Below are 26,343 nucleotides of genomic sequence, written 5' to 3' on the forward strand. Positions count from 1 at the left end.
GAAGCTGTAAGGTATGGGAATTGGATTATGATGATCATTGTACAACTATAAATGTAAGAAATTCACTGAGTAATAAAAAGAAAAAAAAAACAGAAGCAAAAAAAAAAAGAACACAGGTAAGGGATGTGGCCTCTGACATTGAAGGTAAGAGGCAAAGCTGGGTTCTCATTGGTGAGAGGGTAGGAAATTTCTTGTTGAAGCAGTGGGATAAAACTGAGAGCATTGCAAATGAACAGCTTGGGAAGACTGATGAGGCTTTTCTATAATTGTTGAGAGGGATGAAAGAGGGAGAAGATCAAACAAGAGTAAAATAATTTTCAGTCACTTGGTTGACAGTGAAGTGTTGGGCAAATGTTTATTGCTATAACTTCTGATATGTTGTTATTAACATTGTTCTGGAACTGCATGTCAAATGATTAGCAAAGAAAAAATAAACATAAGTATCCCATAAAAGGAAAATATATATAGTCACAGATTATAACTAGACAAACTGATTCTAAAAGTAAACAACAACAACAACAAAAATCCAGAACTTTGAGAAATAGCTAGAGAAACAAGGAATAAGGCCAAGGAAGGAAGAGTAGACTGCAGGTAAACCCAATTATTTTAAATACTACCATAATTTAAGTATTTTGGAACTGGCGCATATATAGTTAAAACAATTGAACAAGTCAGCCATACAATGAGACACCAACATCAAATACTTTCACTGATATGAGGAATTTGAAAAAAGGACAGACTGAACTTCTTTGCAGAACAGATGCTGACTCACAGACATTGAAAAACTTAACATCTCCGGAGGAGACAGTTTGGGGGGTGGGGGGATATGCTTGGGTTATGGGATGGAAATCCTGTGAAACTGGATTGTTATGATCATTACATAACTACAAATGTGATAAATTCATTTGAGTAATAATAATAATAATAATAATAAACAGTTGAGCAAAGCAGAATCCGGAGGTAGACCTGTAGATAAGTGATATTTTGAATTAGTTGGGGAAGTGATGTCTTAGTCAAACCATGGTATTGGAAAAAAATCCCCCATTGGAATCCTATGTTATTATTTATACGTAAGCAGATTTCAGGTTAGCTGAGAATTCAAATGTGGAAAATGATACTATAAAAATAATAGAGAAGAATCTTTGGAAAGCAGTTTTCAAGAGGAAAATGCAGTTTCAAGCAAAATACCAAATGCAAAACCATAGAAGAAAAGATTAGTTAAGTTCGGACACATATAAATAAAACATTTATGCATGGAAAAACACAGTAAGCAATATAGTATTGATAAATTGGAAAAATAATGTATAAATGTCGGCAATGCTCTAAATTTACTATGAAAAACGCTGTTAAAAATCAACAACACAGGAGTTTCCGCTGTGGAAAGTCAGTGGGTTAAGAACCTGACTTCAGTGGCTCTGGTGGCTGTGGAGGCATGGGTTTCACCCCAGCCCAGTGCAGTGGGTTAAAGGATTCAGCATTGCTGCAGTTTCAGTTTGGATTCAATCCTTGGTCTGGGAAATTCCATATGCAGAGGGTGCAGTCATTAAAGAAGTCAGCAACATAGTAGAAAACTGTAAAGGACACAAACAGGCAATTTGTGGAGGAAAAATTTTCACACATTTGTGAAGACTCCTAGGCCCATTCATAAATAAATGCAAGTTAGTAATGAAAAAATATTTAACATCAGATTGGCGAAGATCACCTTTGACAAAAACTTGATTAATTATCGTTCTTATTCATTGTTGTTAAGTGTTAATTGGTATAATGTTTTGGAAGGCATTTAATCTTATTTACCAAATTTTAAAAGTGCACAGAGGCCCAGCAGCTGTATACAGATAAACTCTTGAAAATAAGGATGCTTATTAGGTCAAAAAATAGGAAACAAATATCCTTCCATAGGTAACCATTTAAAATTACACTCTCCTGCAGTTGCATATATGTAACTATGGAAAACAATGTTTAGTATTCATTGATAACAAAACGTGTACTGAATGCTTAATTATATGCCAGGAACTGTTAATAGGATTGGGAAGAATAGTGATAAACAAAAGGACAAAAGTCCCTGGGGTCATCGAGCTCACACTCCATTGAAGGGAGGCAGATTACAGCAAGATGAAGAAGACAGTGAACATGATGCTCATTAAAGTTATAAAGAAGAGGGAGTGGAGATACGCACACACAAAAGAACATGTTTGTCTATGCACATAAAACCTCTGCTAGGTGATAAAAGGAAGTGATTGCTACTGGAAAAGACTAGAGGTCTGGGGAGAGAACCTTCGTTTCCTGTGGAATTTTTTTTTTTTTTAATATCTGTATCTATCTCTCTCTATATCTATATATATATTAAAAGGCGGTGGGGAGTTAGGGTGGTGAACACAGCTATGAGTCTTTAAAACATTGCTGGTGAGGTCCTTTGAGCCTGGTCAATTGCTTCGGTTGCAGCGGCGGCTGCAAGTGCCCGCCGCGGACACTAGGCAAGTCCGCTTGGGACCGGAATAAGGGTCGGGGCTCGCGCCGGCCGTGGACAAAGGGATTTCTAGACAAGTGTGGAGAGCCGTCTGGCGAAAGCACGAACCGGAGACAAAATTACATGAGTAAAAGGTGACATTATACGACCCGGTAAGTCCAAAAACTAAACACTAAACGAGCCAGTTCAGACGTCTGCACAGAACTACGCCACACCTTCCCAGAGAGGTCAGCCGCTCAGACTCTGTCTCCTGCGCCTGCGCCAAAAGGCAGCGCTTTTGCGGGCGCAGCCGCGAGGAGGCGCAGTCACATTCGGATCACTTTCCGGGGGCCGGCAAGAGCGAAGGACCATTGCCACTTCCGGGTGGAGACCTGAAAAGGGAGTCACTTCCTGTGACGGGGCTACGTCACTTCCTTCAACCTCGGCGTTTGCCGGGCGGGTTCCCACGCGCGTTCAGCATGAGGATTGAGAAGTGTTATTTCTGTTCGGGGCCTATCTACCCAGGCCATGGCATGATGTTCGTCCGTAACGATTGCAAGGTGAGGCGGCCAGGAGCCTCGCGCGCCGCACTGCGCTCCCGCGGGCCTCTCGGCTTGGGGTTTCTCTGCGCTTGCGGGCTTTGGCCCGGGGTTTCCGCGCGTGAGGGTGGTTTCGCTAGGGGCTCAGACCTTGATCTCCCACTTGGGGAGTTTCTTGTCTGCGTCCCGACCACAGCTGGTTACTAGGCCGTCCTTGAATGAAGCGGGCCGCGATGAGGCTCAGGAGCGATCCCAGCAAGCCCCGACTGGGAAGCCGGCGGTCTTTTTGCCCACTCTTGTACAGGGGCCAAGGTCTTAACTTTGTTGAAAGCATGCCCTGTCAAGCGTCATTGTCGAGGCCCCTTTATATATAAATAAATAAGACCCGGGTCGGCCATAGGGTCTTATGATAGAAATGTTGCATATGGCTTAATAGTAATGTGTTATGAAGCTACTGGAGGTGAGTTGGGGAGTAGTTGGTATGTGAAAAGGTATAGAAAGGAGGTAACATTTATCCTGAATCTTGAATTTTGCTTAAGAACGTGAAAAGAAGGCATTCTAGGTGGGAGGAAAACGGACCGTTTGACCAAGGGTACAGAGTGCAGCAGTTACGTCTCTGTTTAAGCCGGTGACGGATTGCAGGTGGTGATAGAGGCTAGGGATAGGGCTTTAAATACAAATATAAATCTATAAAAAAGGTACCTGTGTAAACATAAAATATAAACATATAGACGTTTCTTGACTTTCGATGGGGTTGCTTCTCAGTACCCATTTTAGGTTGCAAACGTGAAAACCTAACCTACTGAATATCATGTTTAACCTGGCCTTCCTTAAACGTGCTCAGAACACGTACGTTAGCCTACAGTAGGGCAAAATCATCTAACACAAAACCTGTTTTATAATAAAGTGTTGAATATCTCATGTAACTTATTAAATACTGTACTGAAATTGAAAAACAGAATGATTGTGTGTATTCACCCTCGTAGTCTTGTGGCTGACTGGGAGCTTTGACTAGCTGTTGGGCATCTGGAGAGAGTTGTACTGGGTTTTGCTAGTGGGGAAAGATCAAAATTTGAAGTCTGGTTTCCACTGAATGTGTATGGCGTTTGTACCATGGGAAAGATGAACCCTTGTTAAGTTGAGGCCTGTTTGTATGAGGCTACATTGTGAAAGACTTCGGGAGTGATACCTGACTGCCTTTTCTTAACAGAATGAGTCTCATTCCTCTGTTTCTTAAATTTGATTCTGAATCACTGGAGAGTTGTAGAATGTTGATTTCTACCATAACTATTGAATTGGAATCTTTGTGGGGAGGGGAAGAGGATCTAGGAATCTGTATTTAATGAGAAGATTTTGACATGCTAAAGAATTACACTTCCTGCTTCATCACCTTGTATCTATTCTTTTCTTTTCTTTTTTGTCTTTTTTAGGGCTGCACCCATGTACCTATGCATATGGAAGTTCCTAGGCTACTAGGGTTTAATTGGCGCTACAGCTGCTGGCCTACGCCACAGCAATAGCAGTGTGGGATCGCAGTGTGGGATCCGAGCCCGTCTGCCACGTACACCATAGCTAATGGCAGTGCAGGCTCCTTAACCCACTGAGTGAGGCCAGGGATCAAACCTGAATCTTCATGGATACTAGTGCCGTTCATTACCACTGAGCCATGAATGACAGGAACTACACCTTGTATCTATTCTTTTTTTTTTTTTTTTTTTTTTTTTTTTTTAAGGGCCGCACCTACAGCTCATGTAGGTTCCCAGGCTAGGGGTCAAATCGGAGCTGTAGCTGCCTGCCTACACCACAGCCACAGCAATGCCAGCCTCATCTGCAACCGACACCACAGCTCATAGCAATGCCGGATCCCCAACCCACTGAGCAAGGCCAGGGATTGAACCCACAACCTCATGGTTCCTAGTCGGATTTGTTTCTGCTGCACCATTACGGGAACTCCGACCTTGTATCTATTCCTGATGGAAGATGTTGACCTACTAAATTACGAACAAGTGTTCTTGTAAAAGTGAGTGACCAAAGCTATGTTTGGGAACTGCGAAAAACATGTAGATTTTGAAATCCTGGTCTTAGGAACAGGACAAAGAATTTATAGACATGAATTAAGTGATTGCCAGGTTGGGGTCTAATTCAGGTGAGCTTTATGGCTTTGTAAAACATCTGGTCATCATGATTTTATTATTTTTATCTATCAGTGTTCATCATTTGGGTATTGGAATTAGAAAAAATTGTGGAAACTGTCCAGAGTTGGATTGCTCTGGCAGATACATTGGAAGTTCACGCTGATGAGGAAGTCTTTATTGCTAGAAAGGACAGTGTTAAATTAGCTAGCTTGTTCTAGGGAAGAATAGTGGATCCAGAAAAGAGTTGATTGGGGGAATAAGAAGTAGAGGCCCTGAAGCACTAATGAAGTACATCATTTTTTTTTTTTCCCCCCTCTCTGTTTTGGCTGCCCTGCAGCATATGGAGTTCCTGGGCCAGGGATCAGATCTAAGCTGCAGCTGTGACACAAGCCTCGGCTTGTGGCAGTGCTGGATCCTTAACGCACTGTGCCAGGCCAGGGATCGAACTTGCATCCCAGTGCTCCCAGGACACCACCGAGGGAACTCCATTTTTTTTTTTCCTTTGTTGATGATTCCCAAATTTTTATCACCTTAGTTCCAGGTCCTGTTTTCCACTTGACAGGGAAATCCTGTTTGTATCTGACTGAGCTTACTGGAAGAGAGTTCCTTATTACCTCAAATCTTTTTGCTCTCTAGGTGAATACTGTCCTGCACCTAGACTGTTTTGTTAGAAACATGAGAGTCATCTTTGAATCTTTTACCTTTTGTACAAGTTATTAAGTCCTATTCAATTTGCCTTTGCAAAGGATAATGGTATCTTTACTTTCTGCCCTCCTTCCTTGGTTCCAGATTAGGTACTTGTCATTTGTATAACCTCCTATCTAGTCTTTCTGCATTTATGTTTTTAGCTTTTTTTTTTTTTTCTTCTTTTTTCTTTTTAGGGCCACACCTGAGGCATATGGAAGTTCCTAGGCTAGGGGTTGAATCAGAGCTGCAGCTGCAGGCCTATGACACAGTGACACCAGATCCTTAACACATTGGGTGAGACCAGTGATTGAACCCGAATCCTTGTGGATACTAGTTGGATTCTTAACCTGCTGAGTCACAGTGGGAACTCCAATGCTTTTAGCTTTTGTGACTATGTTTCATAGAAACCTCCTCTCTAATGATTCTCAGGTACTTAAGAGTAGAAGTAGGGTGTTAATGCCCGTATTTTCATAGTTTTTTAAAAAAGGAAAACTATATACTCTTAATGTGTGCACAATAAGTGTTTGTTGAATTAGTGGTGTAAGAGTTACAGAACTTTGAAGCTCAGATGGATTGTTTATTTGCGTATTGTTAATGCTAAAATATTAGTTAAAAAGGATAATTTGAGACAATGAAGCTTCGTCTCACTTATACCCCACCTTCTACCCCACAGTAGGTTTATCCACTTCTTTATTGTGTTTCCTTATTTCTTTATCCATGATTATCATGTGTAGCTTTATCCCATTGTTTATATCCTAGTCTGATCTTAACTTTTCTTGTTTGCAAAGTAAGACTCTATCACATTGCTAGACTAAGCTTTTCAAGGTAAGGTGTCATGTTTTAATTATACTTGTATTTCTAGCACCTAGCACAACATAAGCTGCTGCTTATTTGCGGATTGAATCTCTTTCTCATCTTGGTGACTCTAGTCTCTTCAGATAAGTCATTGTGCTTTTCAGATGACATCTATTAGGTATGGAGTTAAGTAGACTTCCCTGTAACTTCTTGTTGGCTCTCTGGGACTGAGGAGACCAGGACAAGTTCAAACCTATCATTAGATGTCTCAGAAATGGGAATTTGTCTGGGAGTTATTTAGCAGGCATTAAACATAGGAGGCTTTTACTTAAAAACATAGTGGTACTTTGGGCTGAATATACTCAAAAGCAACTTCACTAATAATGATTTTATAGTGAGTTACTCCAGGAGACTCCAGTAGTTCTTATATTTTCTAGTTGCTTTTAAATTAATTCAGGGATGTAGACATGCTTTTGTTTAAGTTTTCCAGGAGAGGACTTTTATAGGATGAATGGGCCTAAATCAGATTAATCTAGTATTGACCATTTCTAAGATCTAGTATTGACCATTTCTAAGTGTGTCCTAGTATGTTTAGTGACCTGTTTCAAAGTCCCCATAGAACAAGGTGTATATAAAATGAAAAGTATTTTGGGAGTTCCCGTCGTGGCTCAGTCGTTAAGGAATCCAACTAGGAACCATGAGGTTGTGGGTTCGATCCCTGGCTTTGCTCAGTGGGTTAAGGGTCTGGCGGTGCCGTGAGCTTTGGTGTAGGTCGCAGATGAGGCTCGGATCTAGTGTTGCTGTGGCTCTGGCATAGGCAGCAATAGCTCCAATTAGACCCCTAGCCTGGGAACCTCCATATGCTGTGAGTGCTGCCCTAGAAAAGGCAAAAAGACAGAAACAAAAAAAAAAAAAGTATTTTTGTTTGTGAAATATATAGGCTTTCTTAGCTTGAAATGTTTTTGCCTCATTTTGGCCTTTTTTTAAATGGGCTATGATGAGTCAACTTAATTTTCTTTTCTTTCTTGCTTGCTTTTTTTTTTTTTTTTTTTTTTTTTGCTTTTTAGGGCTTTACCTGTGGCGTATGGAAGTTCCCTGGCTAGGGGTGGAATCAGAGCTGTAGCAGCCATCTTGCGCCATAGCTATAGTAACACAGGATCCTCAACCCACTGAGCGAGGCCAGGGATCGAACCCACATCCTCATGGATACTAGTGGGCCTCGTTACGGCTGAGCCACAGTGGAAGCTTCCTCAGCTTAATTTTCTTTGTCAAAATCCACAAACTCAATTACTTTTTTTCCTCAGATTTCCCCTAGTAATAAACACAAATTGGAATGTATTCTAAGACATTACAAAGTAACAAAATAATGCAACTTACACATCCTGATAAACCATTCCAGGAGCACATCAAATCATCATTAAAGGATCACATCTTTTGGTATGAAAGTGAAGAATTGAAGCAGGGAAGAATCTTGCTAATAGATCTCTGAATAAATACTTTAGAAAACAAATCTGTAACCAGTTTTAATTTTTTTTATTGAGATTATTTTGTACAAGGATGGAAAGGCTCAAAGGAGATTTCAGAATGGTTGTTTGAAACTTTTATTGCTCTATTGAGATAGAAAATGAATCTTGAGAGTTTTTCTGAATCAGGAAGCAATTTAAATAAATGACTTTCCTTAAAACTATTCCCTTTATTCAAGATCATTGTAAGATTTTACTGTTACTCTATAAAAATAGTAGTTTTTAACCATGTTTTTAGGGCCCTCAGCCTTTAGTTATGATGTTTGATAGTCAAAAAATAGTTCCAGGAGTTTTCTTGTGGTGCAGTGAGTTAAGTATCCAGTGTTGTCACTTCAGCGGCTCAGGTTGCTGCTGTGATGCAGATCCCATCCCTGGCCTGGGAACTTTCTCAGGCCTTGAGCACGCCCCCTCCCCACCAAAAAAAAGTTCACTTTCTATTTTATGTGATATGTTTCACACATTTCTGAATGGTGTTTTAAGTAGAAACATTTGTGAATGCGAACCATTTTATTTCTCAGACTTCATAGTATATTTTGTCTGATAGGGTAATAGCTCATGATGTACAGATTTTTAATACTAACTTTTCATTTTTTTTTTTTTTTTCCTTTTGCCATTTCTTGGGCCGCTCTCTTGGCATATGGAGGTTCCCAGGCTAGGGGTCCAATCGGAGCTGTAGCTGCCAGCCTACGCCAGAGCCACAGCAACACGGCATCCGAGCCGCGTCTGCAACCTACACCACAGCTCACAGCAACGCGTGATCGTTAACCCACTGAGCAAGGCCAGGGATCGAACCTGCAACCTCATGGTTCCTAGTCAGATTTGTTAACCACTGCACCACGACAGGAACTCCTGACTTTTCACTATTTTAACTTACTTTTCTTACAGGTGTTCAGATTCTGTAAATCCAAATGTCATAAAAACTTCAAGAAGAAGCGCAATCCTCGCAAGGTCAGATGGACTAAAGCGTTCAGGAAAGCAGCTGGTAAAGAGCTCACGGTGGTGCGTACAGTTGACTCCCAGTATTGTGTTTACAGTTTTTCACATTTTAATTGGGGGGTATGATTAAGTTACTAAAGCAAGGCTTCCTGTAGAATGATTAATGAGTGGTATTTGTATTTAGCTATAGTAATAACCTCCTTCTCACGTGATCCCGGAAGCCATAAATCTGTAGAGTTCTGAAAAGGAAAAAAATTTCTAATCCAGTTTGTATCAAAGAAGTATTTCTAGCTCTTCCAACAAAGGGGGGGAGGTGCTATTTAAGTAGATTGAGTTAAGGTTGTAATTGTCACTTAAGGCTTTGAAAGGTTAAGAGATTAAAGGAGTTTTGAATAGCTGTGAGGGCTCGGATGAGATTTGTTGTGGACTCTTCACTTTCTTGATTTCCTTAGCAGGACTTTCTGAGAGCTTAGAGCTCAGTTAATAGTGTTGACGTAAGGAGGACTAGTGAAGTCAGAGGTGAGGGAGTTTCATGGACTGAGCCTCCATCGTCATTTTGCTGTATTGAATTGATATGAAGACCTGGTGAGGCTTGTCCACATTCTACCCTTGTAAAAGGAGGAGGTGAAATCTGCTGCAGTGGCTGCCTTTGAGGGGAAGATTCTTTTTTTTTGGTCTTTTTGCTTTTTATAGGGCTGCTTCCTGTGGCATATGGAGGTTCCCAGGCTAGGGGGTCCAATCGGAGCTGTAGCCACTGGCGTATACCACAGCCACAGCAACGTGGGATCCGAGCTGTGTCTGTGACCTATACCACAGCTCACAGCAACGCCACATCCTTGACCCGCCAAGCGAGGCCAGGGATTGAATCTGCAACCTCATGGTTCCTAGTCAGATTTGTTAACTACTGAGCCACGACGGGAACTCCTGAGGAAAGAAGATCTTTAGACTGTCCCCTCCCTCCATTCTTCCTCTTTCCCCAAACCCATGACTTTTCCACCTCTCTACTTCTTAAAGGCAGTATCAAAGCACTTGCCATGAAGCCCTTTCCTGGCTTTCTTAACACAAGAGGTTTTTCAACGAATGTAAAGAATATTTTTTGACAAGGTATAAGGCCAAACATAATTATTGTCACAAAAAACAACTTTCAGTATTACTGAGTAGATATGTAGCGTCTTAAATACAGGTGGCAAGTGTATGAGTGAAGAAAGGATGCCAGATCATAGTCATTTGCTGGTGACCAGTTACCTTGTCACAGCTGAGGTTACTATGATCTGAACAGAGGTGTGTGTATGTAAATGAAATAGCCAGATACAGAGTTTGTGCTGGTCCATATGCCAGAGTCTAATAAATTTGAAAACCACAAAATAGTTCTAGTTTTTCCAAAATCGTTTGCACATTTTGAGGTAAATGGGAGCGTTAACTGTCAAAATACCAACTATATTTGGAGGGGACTTAAAAGAATTTCAGAGCGAATCTTATGTCATGCAGAGTAGCAACACATTTATTTGAAAATGTGTGGTTTCATTTTATGCTGTAACATAAAGGTCTATAAGTTTTGAAATGTAAAAATATACTAGATATTTTGGTTGAACTGTATTTTATGAAATTCTCAATGTTTGACTCTTTTTGATCTATGGGAAATGGCAATTTCATGTGGTTCAGTCCTATACAAAGTTTTCTGGCTGTGAGTCTCATCTAGGAATGGGAAATTTGGGAAAGTTTTTAGTGTGTTTTAATCCCCATGATTATTATATACCCTCTGATGTGGGGAGGGATGCCCCCCCTTTTGAGAATCTCTCATATATAGATAGATGTTTTCAGTAGGGCTGTTTTGTACATCATGGGTTTTTTTTTTTTTTTTGTTATTAGAGTATAATTTAATTGCTTTACAATGTTCTGCCATAATTGTGTTTAAGGGAGAAAAAGTATGAAAATTTGAATTCTCCAGTAGTACTCTGGGGCAAATCAAGTCTATGGCTTGAATCACTTGGAACTTTTGTGAAAAGAGAAAAAAGTTTTAAGAAATGCTTCCTTTTTACCTTCTCTAAAACCATATTTTTTTTACCCTTACAGGATAATTCATTTGAATTTGAAAAACGTAGAAATGAACCTGTCAAATACCAGCGAGAGCTATGGAATAAAACTAGTAAGTCACAAGGGAATACTGGACTTTTTAGGAAACATTGATTTATGATATTATCATAGCTTTAATATTAATTGGTTTAAATATTAAATTTCTTAGAGTTCCTGTCGTGGCTCAGCAGAAACAATTCTGACTAGTATCCATTACGATGCAGGTTCGATCCTTGGCCTCGCTTAGTTGGTTAAGGATCTGGCATTGCTGTGAGCTGGGGTGTAGGTTGCAGATGTGGCTCAGATCTGATGTTGCTTTGGCTATAGTGTAGGCTGGCAGCTACAGCTCTGATTCAACCCCTAGCCTGGAAACCTCCATATGCCAAGGGTACAGCCCTAAAAAAAGACAAGAAAAAATTAAATTTCTTCTTCTTATCAGTTAGATTTTATTCTTTTATCCTCATTTTAATGGTTCTGTTGTATTGTGTTTTTTTACTATAAGGTACCCCAAATCCTTTTCAGAATTGGCTGATGTATTCATTATAAAATAACAATTATTAAATCTGATATTATTTGAAGTGCCTACAGAGAGATATAAAAACATTCAAATATCTGAAAAAAAAATAAAGATGTAGGATATTTTTGGGGGTGAGTGTGATATAGTTAAAATATACAGAAAATCTTACACACTTTATTAGTTTAGGTAGTTTGGTTTAGGGATGCACATATACTGTTTATACCTTATAAAATTCAATGTTTCTGTAAAGTTAAAAAGTATAGCTTGTACGGTGATAGTAATCTATTTTCTAAGAGAACTTCTGAGTGCTCGATTTTGGTAGAAATGAAGCTGTAGGCTACTGAAATTAAAAGCAGTAATATCTAGTTCTTTATGTATCTACCTACCTATCTATCCACCTACCTACCTAGTTACTTTTTTTAAGTAGGCAGGGCTTTAATGAAGAAAAATCTCATATGTAGTAAAACTTAGTTCCTTAAGCTAGCTTGTAGATGTCACTACATCTGCCTGTTATGTTTGAGGCCCTTGGCTCTGCCTTTTCTTCTAGCCCCATTCCTACTTATGCAGCTTTTAGCCATTTCTAGTCTTGGGTGTGAAGGTGATACAGTTTGTTAAGTAAAAGTCCCTAAGGCTTAGAATTCCACAAACTTTATCAGTCTCTATAATGGATCAGAGGCAGGGTGTCCTTTTCAACACCTTTTCATCAGTTACTTTCAGTTATTTCCAATTCAAGGGTCTTTGTAGTGGTATCTGACACCCTATCAAGCTTCTTTATCTTCCTGAACTGTGTGGAGAAATCAGAGTCCAGATCTAGAATTGCCTTGTTGCCTATTCCACATAGCCCTAAATATCCTGCCCTTTAGCATGCTCATTTTTTTTTTCTCTTTTTAAAATAAGGTCTTTCTCTTCTGTTTTGTATTTAGAGAAAGAGTTAATTTCTGATAGCAGTTGATTTTATTTGGTTTATTTAGTATGGAAATAACACTGATTCAAAATCAAGTATTTCTAAACAGATTAATACCTTCGTAGGATTCATTTTTTAAATAATTGAGATATAATTGACATATGCCATACTTGTTTCAAGTTCACAACACTGTGATGTGATGTTTGTTTATATTTCAAAATGATCACAATAAGTCTCATTAACATCCATCACCATTCATAGCTGTAAATTTTTCATAGAATTATTAAATTGATTCCCAAAGGCGCTCTTGACATTATTGGAAGGTCCTACAGCATTTCTGAACCTCACTGAATTTTATTTCATTTTGGCCTTTGTTTTCTTTTTTTGTTATTGCTTGAAAATAGTAGCACCAGATCATTTTTATATATTTTATAACTACTTGGTGGATATTCATCTTGATGTTGAAATTGAGATATATATCTTATTTTAGTTGTATGTAGATAGTCATTTACGAAGACCTTCTGTGCAGGTATCATGTTAATTTAATTTGCTCCTGAGAAATACTGTGCACTCACTTAGGTGTCATCTCCTTTACCAATAACCACTGACTCCAGCATACAAAGATGAACAGGGCATGCACCCCAGACATCTTGGTGCATTTCACTGAGTACTTCTATTTGATTGATTCTGTTAGACAGTAATTGATTCTGGTATTATAATAGAGTCTCATTCATTTGCCCCACTCAGATCCACTGACTCTGCTTAAAGAAGCTGGATTGGCAGTTTTGATAGCCAGTATGGTGGCCATGAGCCACAACTACTGAACACTTAAAATGTGGCTAATCTGAATAGAGATGAGCCGTAAATGTAAAATACATGCTGGATTTTGTACACTTAGTGTGAAAACCAGCATAAAAATATCTCAGTAATTTTTAGAGAAAGAGTTAATTTCTCTTTGTTGAAATGGTAATATTTTAGACACATTGGGTTTAAAAAAATGTATCATTAAATTTATTTTTGAACTTTTTTAAATGTGGCTACTAGAAAATTTAAAATTACATATGTGGTTATCTTATATTAGACAGGGCTGATATAGATTCTGTAGTTGGATGTAACTCCCTTAGAGCCAAGGCTGTTGTACACATTTTTCAAAACAGTTGGATTTTAGTGGTTAAGAACGTGTGAACTGGTTGGTTCATTTTACCGTCATTCATCATGTATAGATCATATCCCAGGCCCTTGAGGAAAAGCGGCCTTTATGACCAGAAACATGCAGTCTTTGTGGAGGTGACAAGCTAAGAATGGGAATAGTTGTCATTAGTTCACTTTCTCTGTGGAATAAAATTTGAAAAGTGTTGGACTGGTTTAAAGTACAAAGAAATGTCTAGATACTTACAACGGAGCATGACAATGGGAGAAAAAATTATGTATACGTGTATGTGTAACTGGGTCCCCATACTGTACAGTGGGAAAAAAAAAGTGTGTTGGGGGAAATAAAAAAATAAAGTATAAGGAAGATTTAGTAGCAGTAAAGGCTTTGGCAAAATAAAAATTAGACAAATGATACTTGTGAAAGAGTTAACAGTGGTCAGCCAAGGTATATACCATCTTTAGTTATTTTAGTAGGACTTTTTTTTTGCAATGGGTTTTCTGCTTAATTTAATCTACTTCTAAATCAGAATAAGGAATAAAGTGATTGTTAAAGTTCCTGTTGATTATAATCATTTTGTATTCAAGTACACAGATTTGTTAACATTTATCATTTTTTTGTAGTTGATGCAATGAAGAGAGTTGAAGAGATCAAACAGAAACGTCAAGCTAAATTTATAATGAACAGGTATGAATTTTTAAAAAATACGTTTTCACAAAACTTTTAGGCTTTTCAAAAACTAGCAAGATAGTGTAAAGACCTTAGATATATTCTGTTAGCATTTTGCCAAATTTACTTTAACTCTGTGTATAGTAATGCCTTTCCTCCTAAGTATATTTCAGTGTATATCCTAAAAGTAACATGCCCTTTTTCTGTGTGGGCTTTTTAAATTGAGGTATAATTGACACATTGTATTAGTTTTAGGTGTACAACATAAGAATGTATATTCTTACAGTATATGTACAACATATAACCATAGTATAGTTATCTAAACAGAAAATATAACACTGATAAAATACTATTATTTAATCTATAAACTTTATTAGATTTTACTAGTTGTTCCAATAATGTACTTCATAGGAGCAGAAAATCCTGGATCATGATTACATTTAGTAGTCATATCTCTTTAAGCTCCTTTAACCCAGACATTTTCTCACCTTTTTCTTAAATGACATTGACATTTTTGAAGGGTACAGTTATTTTAGAGAATGTTCCTCAGTTTGTGTTTGTTTGATGTTTTCCTCATGATTAGATTCAGCTTAAGTACCTCTGGTCACACCATCATAGAAATATATCCTTTTCATGTAGCCTATCAGGAGGTACAAGTTATGTCTTACTGGTGATGCTAACTTTCCATTGCTTGGTTAAGGTGGTGTCTGCCAGTTTTCTCCACTGTAGAGTTACTGTATTTTCCCCTTTTTAATCAATACTTATCTTAGGGGAGACACATTGAGACACTGCAAAGAGCCTGTTACTCCTGAAACTGGTACCTACTTGTTTTAACATTCATTAGAATGCTGCCTGAATCTGTTACTATTGTGATTGTTGCCAAATGGTGATTTTTTTTCTGATTTCATCATTTCTTCTCCATTTACTACTTGGCTTTTTTATGTAACAGCATTTTTCTTTCCTCCTAGCTCCAGTCCAGTATTTATTTGTTTATTCATATCATGTCTCTGTATTTATTCTTTCTTTTTTGTCTTTTGTCCTTTTAGGGGTGCACCTGCGGCATGTGGAGGTTCCCAGGTTAGGGGTCTAATTGGAGCTGTTGCTGCCTACGCCACAGCAACCAACGCCAGATCCAAGCTGCATCTGCGACCTACACCACAGCTCACGACAATGCCCGATTCTTAACCCACTGAGTAAGGCTAGGGATCGAATCCGCAACCTCATGGTTCCTAGTCAGACTCATTTCTGCTGCGCCACGACGGGAACTCCCCACTTATTGATTCTTAATGAGTTCAGTGGGTTGTAAGTCTTTGTCATTATTTATTTTGATGTTCTAAATACCCTGAGTTGGCCAGTGGGAATTCCCTCAGGCAGGTTCTGTCATATTGATAGTTCTTCATTATTCTTTGCACTCTATTGCTTTATGGCTAACAAGATGTTCTAGTGTTATCTTGCACTTTCCCTGCCCCAGCTTGGAATTTGCTCTTTCTTTAGAAGGGGCATCAGTTTTGATCTAGTCACTGTAATAGATCTGTTATAGAAAAACCATATGTCAGCAGCTTTCTGGCTTTTAAAAAAAAATTTTTTTTTTTGTCTTTCTGCCTTTTCGAGGACCGCTCCTGCAGCATATGGAAGTTCCCAGGCTAGGGGTCTAATTGGAGCTGTAGCCGACAGTCTACACCAGAGCCACAGCAATGCCAGATCCGAGCCGTGTCTGTGACCTATACCACAGCTCACGGCAACACTGGATCCTTACCCACTGAGCGAGGCCAGGGATCGAACCCACAACCTCATGGTTCCTAGTCGGATTCGTTAACCACTGAGCCATGACGAGAACTCCCAAAAAAATTTTTTTTTAAAGCATTGTAATAACAGGCCCAAATGCTTGAAAAGTGGTTAATTAGCTTTTTCTGTTGAATGTCTTACGTGTTTTGTGCTCTTGTAATTACTGAATGATTTACAAAATTAGGTAACACGAAGACTTGATCTTTCTCTTCAAATAGAGAACACAGACACTTTAACAATTAACAATTTGTACTGTGTATGTAATCTGAGACTTGTTAATTCTTTGTTTCAATCACAGTCCTCATTCACTGAGCAAATATATAATCAGCCCCCAGTTTATTCTTGACTGGGCAGTAGGAGTACAATGAATGAACAAGTTGGGAGTGTAGAAATCATATTTAATCTAATTAGGAACAAGAAAAGAATTGTTTTCCCCCATTCCTCATCAGTGGTGCTAACTTAGTAACATTTTTATGTACTATGAGTTAATGTCTTTTAAAGAGGTTTTAATAACTGAAATTTTGGGCTTGATGTGTTTTATCCTAGGTTGAAGAAAAATAAAGAACTTCAGAAAGTTCAGGATATTAAAGAAGTCAAGCAAAACATCCATCTTATCCGGGCCCCTCTTGCAGGTAAGTATTGCATTACACAGGAGTTCTCTACCTTCAGTAGAGAAATGAAAAGTCTAGATTGTTGTGGTCCATGTAACTGAGTATCAGCCAACTTTTTTTTCATGTAAACATTCTCCTTCATTTTTGATATGACTTGGTTATTTATAAAAATAATTTACTCAGTGGGTTTTTCCCAGTTCCAGTCAATTTATTGCATATAGTATTTCTTTTCTCCCTTCATAAAATCCTAGTTTCCTTAAAATCTCTTTGTTAATAAAAATTATTTCAGTAATAATTTAATAGGTGATTTTTGCCTCATACTTGTTTTGATTAAAGGACAGTGTTTTTTATTAGTAGTTCTCCAACTTCACTTTGCTAGGAATTGCTTGGGAAACTTAGTGTATAAACACAGAGGTCCAGGCTCCTTGAGGGTGGGCCTCTGTTCTTTGGCAGCTCTCTCGGTGCTTCTGCTATGCAGTTTGAGAACTACAGTTTTGTATTAAAACCTCTCCTTGTGCTTATGTAACTTCCAGGTAGGCTCTCATTTGGGCAGTTGCTCGTGTGCCTCATTTCTTTTGTGAAGTGCTAGAAAACCAATCTTTTACTCTGCTGGCACCCAAGTACAATCTGTTATATAATTTACTTACTTATGCAGATTACTTAAATGGAGAGAAATTTTGGTGAGATTTATCTATACCTAAACCTTAGTAAAGTCAATTCTCTAACCACATGTTGAGTAGATTTATGCAAAAGTCCTGGCTAGGTTGTTTTTGCACTAAATTTTTAAAAAACAGACAAAAATTCTGAAGCATTTGTTTCACATATAGATTGTATGGACTGACACTCAAAAAACAATAGGAAAGAATCATTGTTATTTAAGTTTTTAGGTAACCCTCTGTGAGGTAGATAGTACAATCTTAAGAGTTATGGCCATGGTTCACGTCCCAGATCTTTGTCTTAATCAGACTTAGTAGCCCAGTGACCAGTGTCACTGATTTCATCTGTCTCTATGCCTCAGTTTTCTCATTTTTAAAATGTAGGTTGTCATGAGAGTAAATGAGCAAATATATAGAGAATGTTTGGCAAAGCATAAAACTTGTGTAAGTTTAGTTACTATTCTTAAATTATTTAGTAAAATTTAATGTTATCTTAAAAATATCCAAGATTATTTATAAAGTGTTGATGTGACTTCTGCAAGATGACCCTGAATTGAGAGAGTTTAATTTCTTTTTCTGTTTTTAAAGGGAAAGGAAAGCAGCTGGAAGACAAAATGGTACAGCAATTACAACAGGATGTGGACATGGAAGATGTTTCTTAAAACCCTTACCGTCTGTAACCATTTCTTTAAGTGCATTTGAAAAGCTCCTTTGGAAACTTAGAACTTCTAAATTATTGATTTATTTTTTACAGTCAAATGAAAGGGGATTAAAGTACTTCTCTTCTACATTGCTATCTGCAGAACACCAGATATTATGGATGCTAGATTGCATCTCAGCATTAAACCTTCCCTGAGAGAGACATCTTTTATAAATCATCAAAGTTCTGTTTGTAAATACCAAAGTGAATTGTGGATATAAAATGGTCATGTCATTGGTTAATGACTAGGCAGCATTTATGTAATAACTAAAGACATTCATGGCTAGTGATATATAAAAATTTTCTTTGCAGTAAAATATTCTCTTTATTGATGTTCTAGAAGAGATACAGCAAGGAACTAACAATCTGTATGATACTTAGCCTCAAGTATTTTCTTTTGATTTCACTTTTTCCAGTTTTGGTTTATTAGATTCTTAGAAGAACATAATGATCTAATATTTTGAAGCCTAATTATGTTGGACTGTTTTGACCTGGTTTAACTGTTATGATAGGCATTTGTTAAGGGTGAGAACTGAATAATCTGTTCTCAAAATATCACTATAATTTCCACTTTGGAGGATGCTCAATTCTAACTTGAGATTTCTGGCAGAATAAACCTTATTTTTTCAGCTTTGCAGTAATTGAGAAGCAGAGGAATCTTTTACCTACTAAAATTTCTTGTGTGGTTTTCTTTTAAAAAAATTCTTAATTGTTTTTGGGAAATTGGACATTTGGGTAGCTTAGTAATTTTTTGTTTGCACATAAAATCATTTTTAATGTGCATGCCTATGTATTTAAAAATACAAAACAAAAGGTATGAAGTATTGATTACTTGGAAGAAAATTACTTTGCTCACATACTCTTGAAGTAGGAGATAATTTTTAAAGAATAATGTGTATTTCAGAGTTCCTGTTGTGGTGCAGCAGAAATGAATCCAACTAGGAACCACAAGGTTTCGGGTTTGATCCCTGGCCTTGCTCAGCGGGTTAAGGATCTGGTGTTGCCATGATCTGTGGTGTAGGTTGCAGATGCGGCTTGGATGTGGCGTGGCTGTGGCGTAGGCCAGCAGCTGTAGCTCCAGTTCGACCCTAAGCCTGGGAACCTCCATGTGCCGTGGGTGCGGCCCTAAAAAAAAAAAAAAAAAAAAAGAATAATGTGTATTTTATACTTACTTTTTGCATTATGCGTAAGTATGTTAAGAGTTTTAGGTAACTCAGTTTTTTGTTTTTTTGGGTTTTTTAAGGACAGAACTTAGAATAAATTACAAATTGTTAGGGTTATGTAAATATATAGTAATGGCTAAATTTTTATTTCTGTGTTAGATAGTAAAAAAGTAGACCATCAGTGGACCAAGTGTTAGAAGACCTGAATTCCAGCCTTGTGTTCTTAAATATGGCTCATTTGTAAACAATATTATTGATGCAACAATTAGAAGAAATGTGTGCAAAGACATTTGTAAAATTACTTGAAGTTTTCATTCTACTATATTCATGTTTGTCTTAAAATAAGCATGTTTGTTAAATACTATTAGCAAATAAATTTCCTACTGTGCTAGTTAGGGAGCAACTTGGCTATTGCTTTGAGATCATTAATTTGGGGAAATTGGGCTGCAACAAAGAGCTGGCATTGCGCTCTGGTTTAACATCCAGATATTCTCTTAGGTGTCGGGATTTCATAGTATTGTAAGACACCAGATCTCATTGTAAAGTTCTGGGATGTGATGCCATGGTTTTATCTACCCATAGCTTTTTAAACTGGGTTGGATCACTGAGGGTGAGTTGTCCATTTCAAGTTTGCCTGAGAGTGGTGTGGTACAATGGTTTTAGGCCACTATTATTTCAGCTTGTCTGGTTGAGACCTCTGCTGGACAGTTAGTGTAACACAAAATCAAAATTGCCTAGTCACTCACTGCACAGAATATATTCCTCTAATTGTTTAAGAGCATTATGGAAAATCATAGAATTTTAAAAAACAGGTTTATCCTTAAAAACCTTGTAAGATTGCAGCATAAAATTCTCCCATTTAAAAAAAAATTCTTAAAAATAGAAACTAGGGAGATGTTTACTCTCTTGAAGAGAATTTGAGAAGGACTGGCCTATTATCTCATGAAGTAGACAGCATTATTCTGATTTTATAAATGGAAAAATCTTAGCTGTAGGTAGCTTACCCTTTATTGCTTGGAACAGAGATGGAGGCAGTGGGGATTTGTGTCCTTACCAGTCTGTCTCCAGTGTTGCACTGCATTATGTAGAAGGGATTTGTCTAGAACCTCTCAGATCCAGTCTTCACAAGTCCAGGAGATTGCCGAAATTCTCACCTGACTATGCTTTGGTTTCTTCATCTGAAAAAAGAAAAAATGGAGATGTTAATATGACCAACCTCAGGGTTTTTATGAAGATCTAACTAGCTAATACATGTAAAATACCATTTCAAAGCCACCACTCTAGTAAGCCAGTGTTAAAATGTTAGCTATTAGGATTAGCCGTATAACCACACAGAACTCACTAACAGCAAAGGGTTGGGAGAAAGTCAGAGGCTCTTAAGGTTTGGGGCTAGCTATGCTAAATTGAGTGCAGTGTACTTAGTCTACAAAGGGGTAGGTATGGTTTGAAATGTTAATTTTAGCCTTTACGTCAGCTGCAAAGCTCGGACCATTTCTGTCGCCAAACTTCTCTATTGTTAAGATTGGGAAGAGGAAATATATTTCTGGTTCATCAGCATTAGTTTAAATGAATCATCACTCAAAATTTTAAGGGCTAATTTATATGATACAAGGGGAGTTATTTTTTCCCTTTGTTCTTTAGGTTACATTTTAAATGGAGATCTGAAAAAAGACATCAGACTTTAATCACAATGTGTATTCCAATTATCAAATGAAGACTACACCTTGTAAAAATTAACATAGCACCCTGATGAATTAAAAGTGTTAAAATAAGGGGAAAATATAAAACAAGAACAATTTCAAAGACTACCAGAAGAATTTTCCAATGTCTATATTCTTTTATTGATATATAGCATAATTGAAAAGGTAACCCGCAAATATTACCCTGCATGTGTTTATACTGAGTGTATCAATCACCCTCATGTTGATTTGGGCCATTTGTGTGTCTAATTTCTTTTTAAAGGAGAAATTTTTCCTGAGTCTTTTTTACATTCTGAATGTAGCAGTCTAGCTTCTGGTGTCATGGTGGTGAGCCTCTGACTTAAGCTTTCCTGCTTGAACACTGTTGCCTAGGTGTTGTATCTTAATTCAAGCTGTCATGTCAGGGGTGATGTCTCTACCACGTAACTTTCCCTGAGATACTTCTTCCCTGAACTGATTATCTAGGCTTCCCTATGCTCCTGCCAATAAAATGCCTTTTGCCAATGTTTGCAGCCAAACATCTTAACTGATAGGCATCCCCATCCTTTCCACCAAATCCAGGCAACCCATTTCTATCATAATCTCTTAAGAGTGCAGGGACTATTTCTTATCACAGCCATATATTAGGCACTTTGTGCATGGAAGGTGCTTAATAAATGTGTGAGTAAGTGGAAAGTGAGTGTTTAGCTATTTGCTAGGTTTACTTTATTTTTCAGATCACCTGTAACTTGAAAGATAAAGAATTAGCAGGAGATACATTAGGAAAGGAAGCAGACTGTGACTTTCATTCCATCTGTACCATCAGGAAGAAATGCTGAAAAGCAAGTGCTTGCTTTGGGTTGCAAAACTGACTTTGCTGCTTTGGTCTAATTGTCTCTTGGTGATACACCAACCTGCGTTTCTGGGTGTGATTGGAGAAATGTCAAGAAATCCAGGAAGGACTGAGCATGAGCCATTTTGAAAGGTTTCTTTAAGTTTTGCCTGGAACTTGCTTTGCTGATTAAAGTAGTACTTTACTCCCAGAGCCAGAGAGTCTGAAACAGAAATAAGGATAAGCTGGGGAGAATCTGTTAAATCGAAGTACTGCTTCTCTAAAGGAATGTTATTAACCAAAAAATAAAGGAGACTGGTCTCTTAGCATTTTGAGGAATTCTTTGCTTTCAGAAGGCCAGCTTTTAAATACTTCATTTGTTTAGTATGTTCAAATAAAGTGTATATGTGTTTGGTTTGACACCAAGCCAATGAAAAATGTGCTATTCTAGTCAGTGAGTTACCCTACACTGCCTTCCAGTGTACATTTAATGGTACAGTTATGTATTAATTGTTCTGATATCAGATAATGCACAGTGAGCAGGTAATTAAAAGGATCTGCCATTGAAAAGTAAAAGCAATGATAAAACATAACTGTGGTAAATCACACTGTTTCTCTCCATACTCCCAATACCGAAGAGCTAGTAGCTTTTTAACTTTGTATACTCAGTTTCCCCATTTCTAGAAGATGACACAAAAACAATGACCAGAAGATTCATTAGGAGAATGTAAATGGAGATAAAGGTTACTTGGGGAAAAATAACTCAGAAGAGGGAATATCCAGGTGTTAACCTCTCAGTTCCTTTGATCATATGTGTGCCAACAGTAGTAGCATCTTGTCCCAGAGTTCTGAGAATCCAGTGATAGAGTAGTTATTACAGCCAGGTCCACTGTATATTATCTCTTAATATTCACAACCATTTAAACTAGTCCTCATTTTGGAAATGAGGAACATGAGAATATTCCACTAATAAGAAGTAGAACTTAGGAGTTCCTTGTGGCCCAGTGAGCTAAGGATCTAGTATTGTCACTGCAGTGGCTTGGGTCACTGCTGTGGTGTGGGTACATCCCTGGTCTGGGAGTTTCTGCATACTTTGAGTCCGGGGCGGGGGCAGAGGGAAGCAGAGCTTAGATTCAAGTTCTGACTCAATTATTAGCTGACAGCTTAAATAGCATCTAGTATATTGGTGCTTAATACATGTGGGTTTATTCATTCAAGGAAAAAAATCTAGCAGTAAAACAAAGTGTCCTGGAGAAAAGGATATGTTTCATAGAGCAGTTTTAGTTTGTGACTTTTTTAAAAAAAATCTTTTATGGCCCTACCTGTGGCATGTGGACGTTCCTGGGTCAGGGATTGAATCTAAGCTGTAGCTGCCATTTAGTCCAGATCCTTTAACCCACTGCACCGGGCTGGGGATCAAACCCTCCCTTCGACAGCAACCCAAACCACTGCAGTTGGATTCTTAACCCATGGCACCACAGCAGAAAGTCCTCATGACTCTTAAAATACACTCCCCAGTTCTTCCAGGACTGACAGATTATCACATGCACAGGTTGAGTATAATTCAGATAGCAAGTGTAATGAAATGAAGGTTTTTGTTTGTTTTGGCTGTACCTGTGCCATGCGTAAGTTCCCAGGCCAGGGATTGAACCTGAGCCACAGCACTGACAACACTGGATCCTTAACAACTAGGCCACCAGGGAACTCTGAAATGAAAGTTTTAACAATTTACTTTCACCAGCTTCCCTTTCTCTGAAAGGGGTATATCTGCATACTTTGAAAGCTGCCTTAGGGTCAGGCTTCTACTTTACCACACATCTAGGCACTAGCAATGTTCCTTGGAGACAGGAAACTGGTGGACAGCTTACCTGCTATCTCCCTACAGACCCTCAAAGTTGCTACTGTCTCCATGGAAGGAGTCTGTACACATATCTATGCCCAGCTTTTGTGCTGCGGCCCAAGGGATGGGCCTCTAGATTGCCTGACTCCAATAGCTAATAGTTCTTGCATTCATGAGTCCCACAGGACAGTATCAAAAAAAAAAAAAGCAGGGTTTTTTTGTTTGTTTGTTTGTTTTGCTTTTTTATATGCCACAACTGTGGTATATGGAAGTTCCCAGGCTAGGGGTTGAATTGGAGCGGCAGCTGAGAGGCTTATGCCACAGTCACAGCAACACTGGATCTGAGGCGCATCTGTGACCTACACTGCAGCTTGCAGTAATGCCAGGTCCTTAACCCACTGAGCGAGGCAAGGGAATGAACCTGCATCCTCATAGAGGATCCTCAATGTCAGGTCCTTAACCTACAGACCCACAACAGGAACTCCTGAAAGCAGTATTTAATGAGCACAGAGCTACCCCCTGATCCGTGCAAATATATATGTGGATCTAAAGTAGAGGGAGCAGACAAAAATTCTTATTTTCCTAGTTTTTTTCCCATAGAAGGGCTTAACTACATACTTTCTTAGCTGCTGCCTAAAAGGTCTGCCTTCTAATCAGTTTAGATTCTGGTTAAGATCCTCCACTTTAGGACACTGACAGATCTTGGCATACCTTCAGCTACTGGTAGCCATTCAGAACAAAGAAAGCAGCTTAGACAATCACAAAGATTTTAGAGAACAAAGAGCTTGGGGCCAGGCTGATAGGTGAGATTTATCTCCTACACAAAACTATTCTGTCAAGACTGGAAGAAGTGACTGTTTTATCTAGTTCTAAGAAATCAACAGAGTCAAATAAAATGAACAAACAGCAGAATATGTTCCAAGCAGAACAAAATAATCTGTAGAAAAATATCTTAATGGAGAAAATTAATGCACATGATGGAATTCAAAACAGCAGTCATAAAGATGCTAACTGAGGTCAGAGAACAATGCATGAACAAAATTAGAATTTCAATAATGGGAGACAAAATACAGAAAGGCATCAAACAAATTGTAGAGCTAAAAAATAATAATTGAACTAAAATATTCAATGGAGGGATTCAAGAGCAGATTAGAGCAACTGGAAGAAGGATAAGCAAATCTGAAGACAGGGCAATGGAATTCATCCAAAAAAGCAAAAACTTGCAACAATGAAGATGAAAAATCTTCAGGGACTTATGGAATACCATCAGAGGCCAAATATATGCATTAAAATCATCCTAGAAGGAGAAGGGGGCCCCACAAAGCTTATTTTTTAAAATATTGGCTAATAACTTCCTTAACCTGGGGAAAAGAACAGCCTTACAAATCCATGAATGACAGAGTGTTCCAAATAAAGAGGATTAATAGAGACAAAACTAAGACACTTAATAATTAAATAGCCAAAGGATTAAGAAAAGGAGAGAATTTTAAAAGCAGCAAGAGAAAAGCAACTTGTAACATATTACAAGTTGTATATGTACCCCCTTAAGGCCATCAACAGATTTTTTCAGAGGCTTTGCAGAACAGAAGGGAGTGGAAAAATATTTTCAAAGTGGCTGAAAGGAAAAAAACAAAACAAAACAACAACAACAAAAAGTCCAACTAAGGATAATCTCTCTGGCAAAGCTCTCTTTCAGAATTGGAGAGAGAGTTTTCCAGACAAAAGCTAAAGGAATTTATCACTGTTACATATATATTATATAAGACATATTGAAGAGTTCTTCAAGTGGAATTAAATGATCCTAATTAGTAACATGAAAACATAAGAAGGCATTAAAAATCACTGGTAAAAGTATATATACAGTTAATTTCAGAATGTTGTAAAATTGTAATGTTGATAGGTAAATCACAATTTTATAATGGTTAAAAGACAACAGTATTAATAATAACAGCAATAACTTGTTAATAGTCACAAAATATAGAAAGGAAAATTATGTCCAAAAATGGGAATAGGAAGTATAAAATGCAGAGCTTCAAAGTTATGTTGTCATCAACTTAAAATAGATTTATATTTTATGTAAGCATCATGGTAACCACAAAGCAAAAACCTATAGAAGATACACAAAAGATAAATGACTTTAAAAATACCGCTACAAAAAACAATTAAATCTTACAGGAAGAAATCAAGAGAGGACCAAAAGATAAGCAGTTACAAAACAACCAGAAAACATAAAAATAGAAATATCCAGTCAATTTCTATCAGTTATTACATATAGATAGGCTAAATTCTCAAATCAAAAGACAAAGTGGCTGAATGAATTAAAAAAGACTCATTTATTTGCTGTCTACAAAAACCTCACTTCAGGGAGTTTCCATTGTGGCTTAGTGGAAATGAATCTGACCAGTATCCATGAAGTTGCAGGTTCTGCCCCTGGCTTTACTCAGTGGGTTAATGATCCAGCATTGCCATGAGCTGTGGTGTAGGTCACAGATGTGGCTCAGTTCTGGTGGTGGTGTGGCTATGGCATAGGCCAGTGGCTGCAACTCTGATTTGACCCCTAGCCTGGGAACCTCCACACACTGTGGCTGTGGCACTAAAATGACAGGAAAAAAACTTCCATCTCACTTCAGCTTTAAGGATACACATAGACAGAAAGTGAAAGTTAAGGGAAATTATATTTCATACAAATCTAAACCAAAAGAG

General features: G+C 38.0%; 1 protein-coding gene across 1 annotated transcript; it reads left to right on the top strand.

Annotated features, from left to right (window-relative positions):
* On the top strand, positions 2,871-19,697 carry RSL24D1 (ribosomal L24 domain containing 1). The gene is made up of 6 exons (XM_003480359.4): positions 2,871-3,006; positions 9,011-9,124; positions 11,135-11,207; positions 14,329-14,392; positions 16,706-16,791; positions 18,015-19,697. The coding sequence occupies exons 1-6, from the start codon at positions 2,926-2,928 to the stop codon at positions 18,086-18,088; spliced, it is 492 nt and encodes a 163-aa protein (XP_003480407.1). The 5' UTR covers positions 2,871-2,925; the 3' UTR covers positions 18,089-19,697.

The sequence above is a fragment of the Sus scrofa genome, chromosome 1, assembly GCF_000003025.6.
Source record: "Sus scrofa isolate TJ Tabasco breed Duroc chromosome 1, Sscrofa11.1, whole genome shotgun sequence".
Taxonomy (NCBI): Eukaryota; Metazoa; Chordata; class Mammalia; order Artiodactyla; family Suidae; genus Sus; species Sus scrofa.

Excerpts from the sequence above, each read along its gene's own strand:
- RSL24D1 (XM_003480359.4), top strand. The coding sequence starts at position 2,926 with ATGAGGATTGAGAAGTGTTATTTCTGTTCGGGGCCTATCTACCCAGGC. Across the intron at positions 3,007-9,010 it reads TCGTCCGTAACGATTGCAAG|GTGTTCAGATTCTGTAAATC; the intron begins GTGAGGCGGCCA and ends CTTTTCTTACAG. Across the intron at positions 11,208-14,328 it reads AGAGCTATGGAATAAAACTA|TTGATGCAATGAAGAGAGTT; the intron begins GTAAGTCACAAG and ends ATTTTTTTGTAG.